A 15,593-nucleotide genomic window follows, 5' to 3' on the forward strand; every position below is an offset into this window, starting at 1 on the left:
ACCAAGTCAATAGCGGGGGCGGGTGTGCTGAAAGTGTAATTGCTAGAGTAAGAATAGCCTGGGCAAAGTTCAGAGAGCTCTTACCTCTGCTGGTGACAAAAGGCCTCTCGCTCAGAGTAAAAGGTAGACTGTATGACGCATGTGTACGAACAGCCATGCTACATGGCAGTGAAACATGGGCCGTGACTGCTGAGGATATGCGTAAGCTCGAAAGAAATGAAGCCAGTATGCTCCGATGGATGTGTAATGTCAGTGTTCATACTTGACAGAGTGTAAGTACCTTGAGAGAAAAGTTGGACCTAAGAAGCATCAGTTGCGGTGTGCAAGAGAGACGTTTGCGCTGGTATGGTCATGTGGCGAGAATGGATGAAGATAGTTGTGTGAAAAAGTGCCACACCCTAGCGGTTGAGGGAACCTGTGGAAGAGGTGGACCCAGGAAAATCTGGGATGAGGTGGTGAAGCACGACCTTCGAACTTTAGGTCTCACCGAGGAAATGACTAGAGACCGAGACCTTTGGAAGTATGCTGTGCGTGAGAAGACCTGGCAGGACAAATGAGACCATAACCCGTGGCCTCTACCTGGGATGTAGCCAGTCCACTTATGCATACCTTTCCTTCTTGGACACAAAACTCTACTTGTGAAGACCTGTGGAGTCAAGTGAAAATCAAAAATCAAAATCGTAATCGTAATCAATCAACATCAATGGAAATTGTAGCTGTGATACCAGACTTGGGGGCACATAAGAGAACCATCCGAACGTGGCCATAGCCAGCGCCGCCCTGACTGGCCTCTGTGCCAGTGGCACATAAAAAGCACCATCCGATCGTGGCCATTGCCAGCCTCATCTGGCCCCTGTGCCGGTCGCAAGTAAAAAGCACCCACTACACTCTCGGAATGGTTGGTGTTAGGAAGGGCATCCAGCTGTAGAAACACTGCCAGATCAGACTGGGCCTGGTGCAGCCTTCTGGCTTCCCAGACCCCAGTTAAACTGCCCAACCCATGCTAGCATGGAAAGCAGGCATTAAACGATGATGAAGATGATGATGATGATGATGATGATGAGTCTAACAACAACAACAACAGCAACAGCAGCAGCCACTGCCGCCACCACCACCATAATCATCGTCCTCTTCATTTTAATACCTATTTTTCCATACTGGCAAAGGTGAAACTTATTGAGGCACATCTTCTGTAGCTGGATCCTCTTCTTATCACCAACCCTTGTTTTTCTTAGTAAGGCAGTATTTCTCCTTGTCCTTTGAAGAGCAAACAGCTCAATGGCCAAACATATTTTTGCCCTATAGATGGGGACATTGTTTTTATGCAGCACGCAAACAGCATCAAATTTATAGGAGGTCTCTCACACACACACACACACACGCGCACATACATATGTGTATAGTGAGCTTCCTACAGTTTTCATCCAGCACTTCTACTTATGAAGGATAGGTTGGTTTGAGCCTATATTAGAAGATCCCTGCTCATAGACTTATACAACAGGAACAAACTCAGACCTTTGTGGCTGCAAACTTATCAACCGCACGACCATGTTCCATACTTTGAAATACTAAATTTACATCCAAAATAAATGACTATTTTGAAATGCTAAATGTGACTTAATTCTTATCCTAACTGATATATCCATATTTCGGAATATTAAATCCAAATAAACACTCAGATTTTGAAATGTTACTTAGAAGTTTTAACTGTAATATCCAAACTTCAGATCTGTAAGATTATAAGGTCAACAATACATCTGCCTTTGCTAAGGCGGAGGTAAAAGTTAGGTTTGTTAAAATAATTACCCAAAATGCCAGTATACAGTTGTTTCTGTTTGTTATATTTAAATTTTGGGCTATCAAGTTTTACTCCTTGCATCCTTAATCGGGTTGAAGCACTCCAGAAAGGTGTAGTTATCAGCACATTGACTACAGCTGAAAAGAAAAAAAGAATAAATTAATTTTTAAATAACGGAGTTATTTAAAAAAAGAATTCTTTTCATTAAATCAATATCTTTATATTGACAATAGCAGATTTACTTTAAAATTTGAAAAATTGATTTTAAAGGTAATATTAAGAAAAAATTTGGGATGATCAAAAATAGAATTGAGGGCTTCTAAGTGAGACCCAAGTGAGGAATTAAATATGGAATGAAATGAGAGTGTGATCTTTAACAGTTCAATGACAGTACTGGTGTTGTTTAGCCCCAGTTTAATCCTAATTAAGTAAGACTAATGATTAAAGATTGTGACCATTATATTTTTTGAGTTTTTAAAAAAATTTTTCAGATTTGGACTATCTTATTTTACATCTTTGTACTAGATATATAATATAATGAAGCAGGGGAGAAGAAGGTACATACACAATGCACTACTGTTCCTATTACATGAGACTCACCGCTCTGTATCAAAGGCTCACAATGAACTGCTACCAAAACAAACTGCCAATTGCTCAGAGTTCTTTGCTTTATAACAATGAGTCAGTCCACCTTTTAGTCACTTGAGGGGTGGCTGAAATTCTTCCACAACATCTACCATTTTTAGAATCAGTTTCTCCTATCTTCTCCCCCTTTGAGAATTGAACTCTGCTTTGAGTTTTAATATCTCTTACACTTAGGGTTCAATTCCAGTGGAAAAAAATCAGCACACACTCAGATTTTATTACTTTTTTCTTAACGAACACAGTTGGTACTGCCCATTTAGAATATTCCACTTTTTGGTTAACTACAATTTTTTCTAGTCTCTCTAAGTTTATCTGTTCTAATGCTGTGAATGGTGCAGTTCAGTTCTGTTTAAATGTTGGTATGGTGTTTCCTTGTATTTTAAACCACACCTTTGTTTTGGTACACAAACCTACTTTATTGGACAGACTTTCAAGAAAAATATTAAAAAATGTTTTTTTATCAATTTGTACTGGAGGAAAAATCTTTTACCTTTTTACAAAAAAGATTTATGGGGAAATCCCACAAGTTAAACAATTTCATCCAGTCAGTACCAAACAAGTTTGTTGTATTATTTAAGGTTTTTTTTACGAAATGTAATATACCTATCAATTTGCCCTTAAAGCATAATTTTTTTCCTGAAACACCACAGGCGATTTTCAAGGTTTCATTTAATTTAAGTCTCCCAATCTTTTTCCATGTATCTGTGTTAATTATTGAGATGTTGCTGCCTATACCCAATTGCAACTTTACGTTGATTTTATTAATTTTTACATACACAAAACTTTCTTTGAGGCTTGCTCATATTTTTTGTCACCAAAAGTCCGTTTACATGATTTTTTTCTGTTAAGCCATTTTTTAGGTTCTGCCCTACAATGTGACTTTTTATGGCCTATTTTACCATATTTGTAGTATTTTATATTTTTAAAATGTAGATCACCGCACCCATAACATGGGTTTGGTCTTGATTTTTTTTGTCTCTTTATTCGTTACCCATCGACACACTTGAATCTGAGAACAAGCTTTCTCTTCAAATTTACCTGCATCATGTACAAGATTAATAATAATCCTTTGACATTCCTCTGTTACTGCCTGCAGAGTAAAATTTTGGTTCTAATTTTGTTAATATCTAGGAATGTATATCTGCATCTTTGTTTGCAGTAAGCTCTTGTACAAAAATTAAAAACATGAATGTCTCTGAGGTCAACTCATTTTCACACTCTCTGTTAACCACCCTGGCATAGATGATGAAATCTTCATCATCTTTTTTAACCAAATTTAAATATTGCCAGCGAGTTTTGAACAGGGAACTTCTTCCATTGAAAATTTTCAATAAAATATTATTTCATCAAAATAGATCTCACCTGTTTTCTTCAGCAGAATATAGTTGCTATATTTTTCATGTTCGGCAGGGAATAACTTTATTATAAGTAGTCGTACTTTTTCACGTCGGACTGATTTTTACACTCTACTCTGAAGATTTCTTCGTATCTATGAAAATATGCAGAGAAGGCAATACTTCCTTCTGGATTGTATTTGAATTCTCCAATTGAGTTTGCTGTCTGGCGAGAATGAACCTGAAGTATTTTCAGACTTCTTTAGCATTAATTCTAGCAACCGTTGGTTTTGTTGTTGTAGTTGCTGCTGATGCTGCTGTTGCTGTTGCAACTGCACCAAGGAGGCCAATAAGTCTTCCATGTTAAAATGATTTTTTCTTTGGTATTTGTACCAAAACAAAAATATTTTAAATGTCCAACACAAGCTTCAAACAACCCAACATCACTTTTACCTCCTTGTATTGGATATATAACAAGAGGAAGAAAGTATATTCATGATGCACTGCTATTACTATTACACGGGACTCAACATTCTCTATCAAAGGCTCACAGTGAACTGCTACCAACATGAACTGCCAATTGCACACAATTCTTTATTTAATAACTTATTTCTTTACTGCCCACAAGGGGCTAAACAAGGGACAGAAGGGACAAACAAGGACAGACAAACAGATTAAGTCGATTACACCGACCCCGAAAGGATGAAAGGCAAAGTCGACCTCGGTGGAATTTGAACTCAGAACGTAACAGCAGATGAAATATGGCTACACATTACGCCCGGCGTGCTAACGTTTCTGCCAGCTCGCCACCTTTTATTTAATAACAGTCCAGCTTTTAGTCACTTCAGGGGTGGCTGAAATCCTTCCACAACAATTATCCAATGTGTAGGATGTGATTTGAGGAGGGATTTGCCAAGCTATTTCCAGCAGATCGAGTCACCGTATAGAGGTTCCTTAGTTAAACAGTTGTAGTAGTCAGTACTTATCGACCAGATATTTAGTTTCATATCAATATTTAGTGTTGATTTATCAATAAGAAATATGAATATTTAACTTACCTGCCAAATAGCCAAATAGAAGATATTTCAGAGAAAACCAGTTCTGCTTGTCTGTGGGGACTATGTTCTTAAGGGTGTTGAATACATAGAAATATATTAAGTAAGAGGACCACAGGGTGAGCATTGTCGAACAGAAACCCCGATAGACTGCAAAACTGAGAAAATTTTTGAGAACATAGAAAAAAATATTTAAGATTTATTTACTTGAAAATTATATAATAAAGAAAATGATTTTTTTTTTTTTTTACTTAAATGTAACTATCATTAATGTTTTTGTGGGCCGAAAGTAGTAAGATTGTTAGAGTGCTGGAGAAAATGCTTTGTTGCACTTATTTTGAATCATGACATTCTGAGATCAAACCCTACCAAGGTCAACTTCACTTTTTGTCCCTCCAGGGTCAAAAACTGGGGTTTATGATACAAACTAATACCCATCCCTTCAAAATTGCTAACTGCTAACCTTGTGCCTACATTAGAAAGAATTACTACACTTGCATCTCCTTTCTATCACGCTCATAAATATTTCACAGACCAGTTTTATCCACCTTCTCTTATTTCATCAGCAATGTTTTATCTTAACGAAGAAACAAATCAACCTGGATTTGTGATATCTTTCTAAATCAACTAATTACCTCAAGACAAATGTTTGTCTCAGTAAAAACATGTGCCTTGTCAAAAAAGCATTTTTACAGAAATATTAATTTCTATCAAGGAATTAACTTAAATTAAAGTGTTACATTTTATTGCAACAATGAACTCCAGAACATATCTAGAGATTATATGAATATTCTTTTATTCTTGACACAGTCATTTGACTACAGCCATGCTGGAGCACCACCTTTAGTCGAACAAATTGATTGCAGGACTTATTCTTTGTAAACCTAGTACCTATTCTATCAGTCACTTTTGCTGAACCCCTAAGTTATGGGGATGTAAACACCAATGTTAGTTGTCAAGCGGTGGTGTGGAGGACAAATACAAACACACAGACATCTACATACATACATATGACAAGCTTCTTTCAATTTCCATCTACCAAATCCACTCACAAGGCTTTGGTTGGCCCGAGGTTATAGTAAAAGACACTGGCCCCCACACCTGTGCCTATATGGATTTTTTGTTTATACAGGTATCACTGAATATTATTTTGACAGTAAATATCTGTTTGCTTTATTAAGGCGGCAAGCTGGAAGAATCGTTAGCACGCCAGGCAAAGTGCTCAGTGACATTTCATTCATCTTTAAGTTCTGAGTTCAAATTCTGTCAAGATCGACTTTGCTTTTCATCCTGTTGGGTTCGATGAAATAAGTACCAGTTACATACTGGGGTTAATGTCATTGACTACCTCCCTCCTCCAAAATTTCAGACCATATGCCTGTAGTCATCATCATCATCAATCGTTTGATGTTTACTTTCCACGCTAGCATGGGTTGGACGATTTGACTGAGGACTGGTGAACCAGATGGCTGCACCAGGCTCCATTCTGATCTGGCAGAGTTTCTACAGCTGGATGCCCTTCCTAATGCCAACCACTCTGAGAGTGTAGTGGGAGCTTTTACGTGCCACCGGCACAAGGGCCCATCAGGTGGAACTGGCAACGGCCATGCTCAAGTGGTGTTTTTTATGTGCCACCTGCACAGGGGTTATTATAATCTAACAGTATTTAAAGTGGAAATGATAAATATTGACAACCTGACAAAATGGAGGATTACAATGGAATTGGAGATTTATTTATGAAACTCTACAAAACAAACACAACAGCAGGAGTGGCTGTGTGGTAAGTAGCTTGCTAACCAGCCACATGGTTCCGGGTTCAGTCCCACTGCATGGCATCTTGGGCAAGTGTCTTCTGCTATAGCCCCGGGCCGACCAAAGCCTTGTGAGTGGATTTGGTAGACGGAAACTGAAAGAAGCCTGTCGTATATGTATATGTATATATATGTATGTATGTGTGTGTGTTTGTGTGTGTGTTTGTGTGTCTGTGTTTGTCCCCCTAGCATTGCTTGACAACCGATGCTGGTGTGTTTACGTCCCCTTCACTTAGCGGTTCGGCAAAAGAGACCGATAGAATAAGTACTGGGCTTACAAAGAATAAGCCCCGGGGTCGATTTGCTCGACTAAAGGCGGTGCTCCAGCATGGCCGCAGTCAAATGACTGAAACAAGTAAAAGAGTAAAAGAGTAAGAGTAATATCTATCATATTCAATGTATATATACCAGTGATAGGCAAGTTAGTGCAGTATTTGTCCTGCTATAACATGTCTTATGGATATGCTGAGTTAAAAACAATAAATATTGGAAGGAGACAAAAACAATCATCCCAGCTGTGGTCAGGGAGAGTGCCAGATGCATTTCTAAGCGTTTCCAATGATGTTTATTTGCAACCATGTCAGATGATATTGGAAACAGTGAAAAAAACATTCACTGATGTTGCAAGTAGTTGCCCAGCTGAATAAAAATCCAGTATATGCTATTGAAACAGTATGAAGTTAAAATGGCCATCTATGTATCATAATCAATGTATATATTTTCACTGCTAATAGGGCCCCAAAATGCCAAAATGCACTGCAAAAGCAATTTATTGTCTCCCTCCAATATTTATTGTGTTTTTAATGCACCACATCCATAAGAGATAGCATCTCAAGATGAATCATGCAATAACTGGCCTATCAATGGTGTATATACATTAGATATGATACACAGATGTTTGATTTAATTTAATACTGCTTCAGTTGTGTCTAATGAAACCCTGGTAAGAGCCTGGAAGATTCAATTGTGATCAGATTTATAGATGATAAAAGTTCCTACTTACATTCCTTCTTCACGAACAATTTTCTTTAAGAGAGGAAACGTTTTTTTCTTTTGGCCATCATTATCAACTGGTAAGGAAAGATAATTAATGATAACTTATTGGTCTTCAGTAGGTAAAGAATTTGGGCTGTGTGTGTGTACTGTTTATCAACTCATTAAGTACGTAACTCTTAAAATAATTTCTATAATGTTCTTAGAAAACAACAAGTTGGCAGACCAGCTCTGGCTCTGTGAGGTCTGAGTTCAGATTCATCATGGGCCAACTTTGATTAACATTCTTTCTAGGTCAATAAATAAGGAACCATTTCAATACTGGAATCAACTAGTCTTCCCTATAATTTTCTCAGGAAGAAATAGTCTGAGTTTAGACCTTCAGAGGGATGGGCTCAAGAGTGAGATACTCTGTTCATATTTAAAGGGTACATTAAAGAAATTGCTTAAATTTCCAGAAAAATGTAATTATGAATGGTAAAGAAACAAAATAAAAATGACATTCAATGACTTTTAAAAAAAATATAAGAAGAGAAAGGTATTACTTCAGCATGACCATGACTGCAATGGTTATCTGCAATCGAGCTGGCAGAATCGTTAGCATGCCAGGCGAAATGCGTAGCCGTATTTCGTCTGCCGTTACGTTCTGAGTTCAAATTCCGCCGAGGTCGACTTTACCTTTCATCTTTTCGGGGTCGATTAAATAAGTACCAGTTACGCACTGGGGTCGATATAATCGACTTAATCCGTTTGTTTGTCCTTGTTTGTCCTCTCTGCGTTTAGCCCTTTGTGGGTAGTAAAGAAATAGGTTATCTGCAATCCTTTCTGCAGATTACCTTAATGATGATAAACAATGACATTCTCATCATGGCAGGAGACTTCAATGGCCATTTTGGAAAACATGAATATCAGAGACTTGAGGTGTTGCAGATTGCCAGAGAGTGTTTTTTGAGAGAATCATGACGTTGGGGAGAAGTGTGTACAGGCAGATAATGGTACACTTGCTCTTAGTGATCCTCAAAAGAAGAGCTACTATGAAAGGCTATTCAATGTAGAGAATGAAAGGGAGAAAGGGAATCTTCCTTACGTGAACCCAACAGAGGGACCAGTTGACAGCAGTATGATAAATAAGGCAATTAGAGATATAAAGACAAGGAAGCCTCTGGTCCATCAGGAGTCACTGCTAAGATGCTCAAGATATCTGGTAGAATTGGACACAGTCTAGTCACCCATATAGTTAATCAAGTTATTCTTAATGGTGTAATCCCCATGGACTGGAGCAACAGTATCATAGTCAAAGGCAAAGGAGATGCCTTGGATAGAAGTAATAATTGTAGAGGCATCAAATTGCTGGACCAAGTGATGACAGTTACAGAGAGAGTTATAGCCCAGTTAATTAGGAACAGAATTAGACCAGAGGAAATGCAGTTCAGCTTTGTCCCAGGAAGAAGAACCACTGATGCTATTTTCATGGTCGGGCAACTGCAAGCAAAGTATTTAGCTAAGAACAAGCTGTTGTACTTGGCAGTTGTTGATCTAGAAAAAAACCTTCAACAGAGTACCTCACTCTATGATATGGTGCTCTCTGAGGAAGCTTGGGATAGACAGATGGCTTGTGAAAGCAGTACAGGCCATGTACAAAAGTGCTGTTAGTAAGGTAAGATTTGGCCATGGGTACAGTGATGAATTTAGGGTACAGGTAGGTGTACACCAAAGTTTGTTCTTTAGGGAGCTCCCTCCAATTTATCATTGTCCTCTAGGCCATAACAGAGGGATTTAAGACTGGAAGCCTATGGGAATTACTGTATGTTGGGGATCTTGCCCTCATAACAGTATCTGCAATAGAATTAGAAAAGAAATTCCAGGTGTGGAAACAGAACCTGGAATCAAAAGGTCTTAAAATAAACTTAGCAAAGACCAAGGTTCTATTAAGCAAGAAATTGGAGAGGATACTTCACCTTTCAAGTAAAGGGTGTATGTAGAAATTCCATTTGGTGTACCCAGTGCAAGCTATGGACACAAAGGGGGTGTAGCGGAATAGTAGGAAGGGTGGCAGAGAAATTAGTGTTTGTGTGTAGAGGAGCCATAAAGGCCACAGATACATGGGAAACTAATTTTCTCAAAATCCCCGATGGCTCTCTGGAAGTTGTAGATACCATTTGCTACTTAAGTGGCCTAATAAGCAGTGGAGAAGGTTGTACATAAAGTGTAAGATTAGGGTGGAGGAAGTTCAGAGAGCTTTTACCTCTGTTGGCAGCCAAGGGTCTCTTTCTCCGAATGAAGGGAAGATTGTATGATCTATATGTATGAACTGTGATGGTGCATGGTGGTGAGATGTGGTAATGAATATAGAGGGCAAAAGAAAGCTGGAGAGGAACAAAGCTGGTATGCTTTATTGGATGTACAGTGTCAGTGTTCATGTGTGACAGAGCACCGATGTATTGAAAGGGAAGTTGGAAATAAGAGGAATTATACGCAGTGTGCAAGAGAAGAGATTGCACTGGTTTGGTCATGTGATGCAGATGGATGGGGATAATTGCATGAAGAAAAGCTGGGAAGTTGTGGAAGGAAAGACATGGGAGGAAAATGCTGAATCTTACGGAAATGTGAGAGAATTGAGATATGTGGCTCATTGCTGTACTCAAGAAACCCCACCCACCACAACAGAATTGATATCTGAAGACCAAGGTACCATGTAAAAGGCACCCAGTACACTCTGCAAAGTGGTTGGTGATTAGGAAGGGCATCCAGCTGTAGAAACCATGCCAAAATAGACTATGGAACCTAGGGTGGCCCCTGGCCTTGCCAGTTCCTGCCAAGCCAGCTAACCCATGCCAGCATGGAAAATGGACGTTAAAGGTTGATGATGACGATGATGATTGTTCCCTGAAAACTTACATTATCCTTCAGGTTAAACTGAGATTGCCATTTAAATGCGAACACTTTAGCGGGCACATAGGTTAAACAAACAACAACCAAACAATTTACGAGTGTACAGCCACCACATACATGTATGTGTACTTGCACGTGTATATGAATATGGGTGTGTTGTTTACTTCTACATAAGCCTACTCAATCCCTGATTGATTAGACCTATGGTCAATGCCATTCCAACTATTAATATTCTGTCTGTTTCTTCAATATACTGCACCATAGATCATACAATCCAATGTATCATTCTTTTTCAAGAGGGATTTGGCTGCTATTTGCAGCAGGTAGAGCAATCATGTAGAAAAAACGGTTGCCAACGTTTCTGTAACCCCACCATCTCACCCTATGCTTAATGTACACGACATCTTTAATACTGAATGGCTATCTCTTAAATGCTATTGACAGTGTATCTGCGTTTCTCTCGCCCTCATGACTGATTGCCGTCCGAAGGGAGATAATTCTGAACTTATTTGTTACACGATACTAACGCGACTGTTGTCATGATAGACACTTGTCAATTTTTAATATCAACAAACGTTACATCACTCATTAACTGATAATAAAAACAGTATTCTGGTTTCAAACATTGCCCCAGCTTCTAGAAGTATTAACTTCTTGAAAATATTACTATAACTGGAATTCCACAATTTGAAATGTATTTCCCGTTTATTCCAAATTTAATGATTTCCATGCAAACATAGAAGTCATTAGAAAATGGGTTTCCTCTCACAGACTCCCACATTTCAGCAAGAATTTGAAAAATAAAATCTTTCACCAATGCAAGTGGATGTCTGTATTGATACAAGTGAGAAATTTGTTATACTTTATTTGAATTCAATATTATATTGAATCCAATTGCAGCGTGGAAGGTGTTTGTAAGCCATTTAAGAAACACACAAAAGCCGTTCGATTCACTTCAACATTTAAGTTTAATTTGTTAAACTTAAATGTTGAAGTGAATCGAACGGCTTTTGTGTGTTTCTTAAATGGCTTACAAACACCTTCCACGCTGCAATTGTTTTCGTTTCAGCACACGATCTCAGATCAAATCACTTGCTATGCGAGTTCATCTCCGTAATCTTTATATTGAATATTTTTATTTTATCCTTTCAGGGTGGATAAAATAAAGAATCAATTGTGTACTGGGGTGGATAACATCAACCAATCCCCTCCCCTCAAAATTATGCCTAAATCAGAGATCATTATTTTGTATAAACATTTTGAAATTTGAATGTTTATTGCACCGACAGGATACTATCAAATACTTCCAATGTTGTCACAAGATGGGCAACCCTCACTTGAGTGAGTGGTAAGTAACACTTCACAACACACTTCACTTCAATCTATGATGCAATCTATTACAACACCTCAATTATACCCCAATATAACACTGGTACAGACGATCCCTCATCATCTTGTGTTTGTGTGTGCATGTGTGTGTGTTCACATACGTGTGAGTTTTGAGTAAAAAGACCAGATAAATTCTACATAAGTCTATTACACGGAAGAATGCGAGCAAGAGAAATAATATTCTTAAGATAATAAATCTGGAAAAGTACAGGACAAGTTATTACACCTGGTAAGGTACAGAACAAGGAAAGTTTTGCTTAAAATATTGCAGCTGTTTGTGTGTATGTGTGTGTGTGTGTGTGTGTGAGAGAGAGAGAGAGAGAGAAAGTGTGCATGTATATATGTAAAGTGTATATTTATATGAACTGGCCTGCTCACTTAGCCAGCAGGGTGGCGTAATTTGAAGGCTAAAACAATGCAAAGCGCATTGTGACCAGTGATGTGTAGCAACATCTGATAGTCTGGTCGGTCACGGTGATATTTCTATGAAATAGATTCAATATGTCTTCATCATAAAACATACTGAATAACACAAATAATGGTCAACAAACGAATATTTCTTACCTTGAATTTGTGTTCTTGCAGTTTCAAGCGGATAACAAATGGCTAATGATATAACACCACCCTGTTGAAATAAAATTACAGATGAATAGACATACCACACAATGCCGTAGAGGTATAAACAAACATACACACTCTCTCTCTCTCTCTCTCTCACACACACACATACACATGTACATGAATAAGTATATATAAGCAGAAAGAGTGCAATTAGATGCTGCTGCTCATGTGGATGTAAGTACTCAATATCCATCCACAAAGAGTGTTTCTGTATATGTCTGACGATAGTTGATACAGAATTATGATTTCACACTGATGTTCAAGTACTAAACTTAAACTCATTTCCAATTAAATGAAGGACCAGTCAAGTAGAGGAACAGATGAATTTTAATGTTCATTCAATCAAAAATATGTGAACTTCAGTCATGAAGTTCCTTTGAGCAGTCTCTTCTAAATTATCTCTTAACTCCCCATCCTGTCCAATGCTTTCTTCAGCTATTTCCTCACAATGCCTTACTAATTCTGTTCTAATTTTTCATTCTAAGCCCCTCTACAAACTGTTGTTTAATGACTGCCCCATCAGTTTCTACTTATCTCCAGGTAAACAATGCATTCAACTTCTAGTAATGGGTTTCTGTACATTTATCTTATCAATAGATTGACCGTACAGATCACAAGCCTAAAGTCTTTATAGCAAACTACTCCAAAATGTACACAGAGGTTTCAATACTAGGCCATTACCATAACAAAGACTAAGTACAATCTGGATTTGCCCAAATCCATATTGATGGATCCAGGTAATATAGTTGATGTCTTTGAGTCAGTTGGAAATGTTTCAACAAATTTAAGAGATTCTCATATTTCTAAGTACAATGTATTAGTCCAATCCTTGGTCTCAGTGTGTATCTAGGATACAGTTCCATTTGCTACAAATACCAATGAATAAGATTTACCAAGAAAAGCCTCCAGATGTCAGTACCTTGAGAGAAAAGTTGGACCTAAGAAGCATCAGTTGCGGTGTGCAAGAGAGACGTTTGCGCTGGTATGGTCATGTAGCACAGAAGCAAGTCAATTTTTTAAATAATTTCCGTAACTCCTACTAAATGTGTTGGGTGCCCTTTTGTTTGTCCACTTCATTATATCTAATATAATAAATGCGAAAACAAATTTCTGTGTTTCAGTGTGCCACACTTTGACCCCCTGACACTTCTACTATTCCTTGTGATGGGGTGAGAGTAATAGTAGACACAGAGACAGTGAGGGTGGTGGCGAAGACAGACAGAGAGAGAAAGAAAAAGAGAGAGAAAGAGAGACAAAGAAATTTAGTGAGAGTTGATGATGTTTTATTAAAAGTAGTAGTGTTGATGGTAGTTGTGGGAGTAATAATAAGAGAGAGAGAGAGAAAGAGTGGGTATGTGAGAGAAAGAGAGAGAGATGATGTACAACTTTGTTTAACCAGGTCTCTTTGACAGAAATTCCTGTGGCCAACATACTGAACACTATCATTTTTGTTTTATTTTTTACTTTCATTAATACACATGTATATATACATATATACACATACACACATACATATATATATATAAAATACACTTTAGTTGAAATAGAGTTTCCCTAAAATTAAACATATCTAATATAATAAATGTGAATGTCAGCGTGTCATACATTTTCAGTTTTACTCCTTGAGGCTGTAGCCCAACATATCATAGCATTTTGGAATCAGGCTGACTCCGTGAGTAAATTAAAAACATTCAAGGCTGAATCCAGACCCACAATCCTGGAATTCTGGATTCCCAAGTCTTCATAAAAAGCTGATGGGGCGGCTTTTAAGTTGTTACATAGATACACACACACACACACACACACATATATATATATATATATATATATATATATATCAACGTATATATTTACTTATATATGTAAATAGTAAGGGATTACTCCAAACGTTTAATATATGTGTATATATTTATGTGTGTGTGCATGCACTCATATATACGCATACATCTTTATACACACCTAAGCATGTGCACACGTATACTCGTGTGTATGTATATGTGAATGTTTGAACGTGTCTGTGTGAAATCTTTAGAATATGTTATTCTTTGGTTGAAAAAAGGGATAATACTTTGGAAACAAGGCGCAGGAGTGTGGTAAGTAGCTTGCTAACCAGCCACATGGTTCCGGGTTCAGTCCCACTGCGTGGCATCTTGGGCAAGTGTCTTCTGCTATAGCCCCGGGCCGACCAATGCCTTGTGAGTGGATTTGGTAGACGGAAACTGAAAGAAGCCTGTCGTATATATGTATATATATATAAGTGTGTCTGTATATGTTTGTGTGCCTGTGTTTGTCCCCCTGGCTTTGCTTGACAACCGATGCTGGTGTGTTTACGTCCCCGCCACTTAGCGGTTCGGCAAAAGAGACTGATAGAATAAGTACTGGGCTTACAAAGAATAAGTCCCGGGGTCGATTTGCTTGACTAAAGGCGGTGCTCCAGCATGGCCGCAGTCAAATGACTGAAACAAGTAAAAGAGTATATATCTATATATTTGTGTGTGTGTGTGTTTGAAACAAATAAACTAAATACAATTTACTATAAAATTTTACAGTTTTATTTTGATTAAGATACCAGCTGCTTACAGCAGAACAAGACTTTTTACTATAAGTTAGCCCACATTTACCGTCTCTGGCCGCTACTCACTCCCATTCTGTTTGTGTTATTTATTTTTACCTTGTGTGACAGACGAGACACAATGTGTTTTATTATATGTAAGATTAGGGTTAGCATGCTGGGCGAAATGCTTAGCCGTATTTCGTCTGCTGTTAGGTTGTGAGTTCAAATTCTGCCGAGGTCGACTTTGCCTTTCATCCTTTTGGGGTCTATGAATTTAGTACCAGTTACGCACTGGGTTGATGTAATTGACTTAATCCGTTTGTCCTTGTTTGTTCCCTCTATGTTTAGCCCCTTGTGGGCAATAAAGAAATATATATGTAACTAGCAGTATCACCCGGCGTTGCTCAGGTTTGTAAGGGAAATAACTATATAAGCATTTTTAGAGAGTTACTTCCCTTATATAAAACCGAGCGAAAAATGGATTAAAAATGGGGAAAAATG

The 15,593-nt window shown here is 38.0% G+C and overlaps 1 protein-coding gene across 6 annotated transcripts in view; it reads right to left on the minus strand.

The window, feature by feature from the left end:
* The window catches only part of LOC115220946 (peroxisomal membrane protein PMP34), a 47,365-nt gene that overhangs the window by 29,507 nt on the left and 2,265 nt on the right, over window positions 1-15,593 (minus strand). For 5 of the 6 annotated variants that reach the window (XM_036510442.1, XM_036510444.1, XM_036510441.1 and 2 more), the window contains exons 2-5: window positions 12,482-12,542; window positions 7,647-7,713; window positions 4,836-4,990; window positions 1,807-1,935 (exon numbers count right to left, since the gene is read on the minus strand). In XM_036510442.1, the coding sequence (XP_036366335.1) occupies window positions 1,807-1,935; window positions 4,836-4,990; window positions 7,647-7,713; window positions 12,482-12,542 (412 nt within the window). The remainder of the gene's footprint in view (window positions 1-1,806; window positions 1,936-4,835; window positions 4,991-7,646; window positions 7,714-12,481; window positions 12,543-15,593) is intronic. The other variant, XM_036510445.1, reaches the window with a different exon arrangement.

The sequence above is a fragment of the Octopus sinensis genome, linkage group LG17 (assembly GCF_006345805.1).
Source record: "Octopus sinensis linkage group LG17, ASM634580v1, whole genome shotgun sequence".
In the NCBI taxonomy this organism is placed as follows: Eukaryota; Metazoa; Mollusca; class Cephalopoda; order Octopoda; family Octopodidae; genus Octopus; species Octopus sinensis.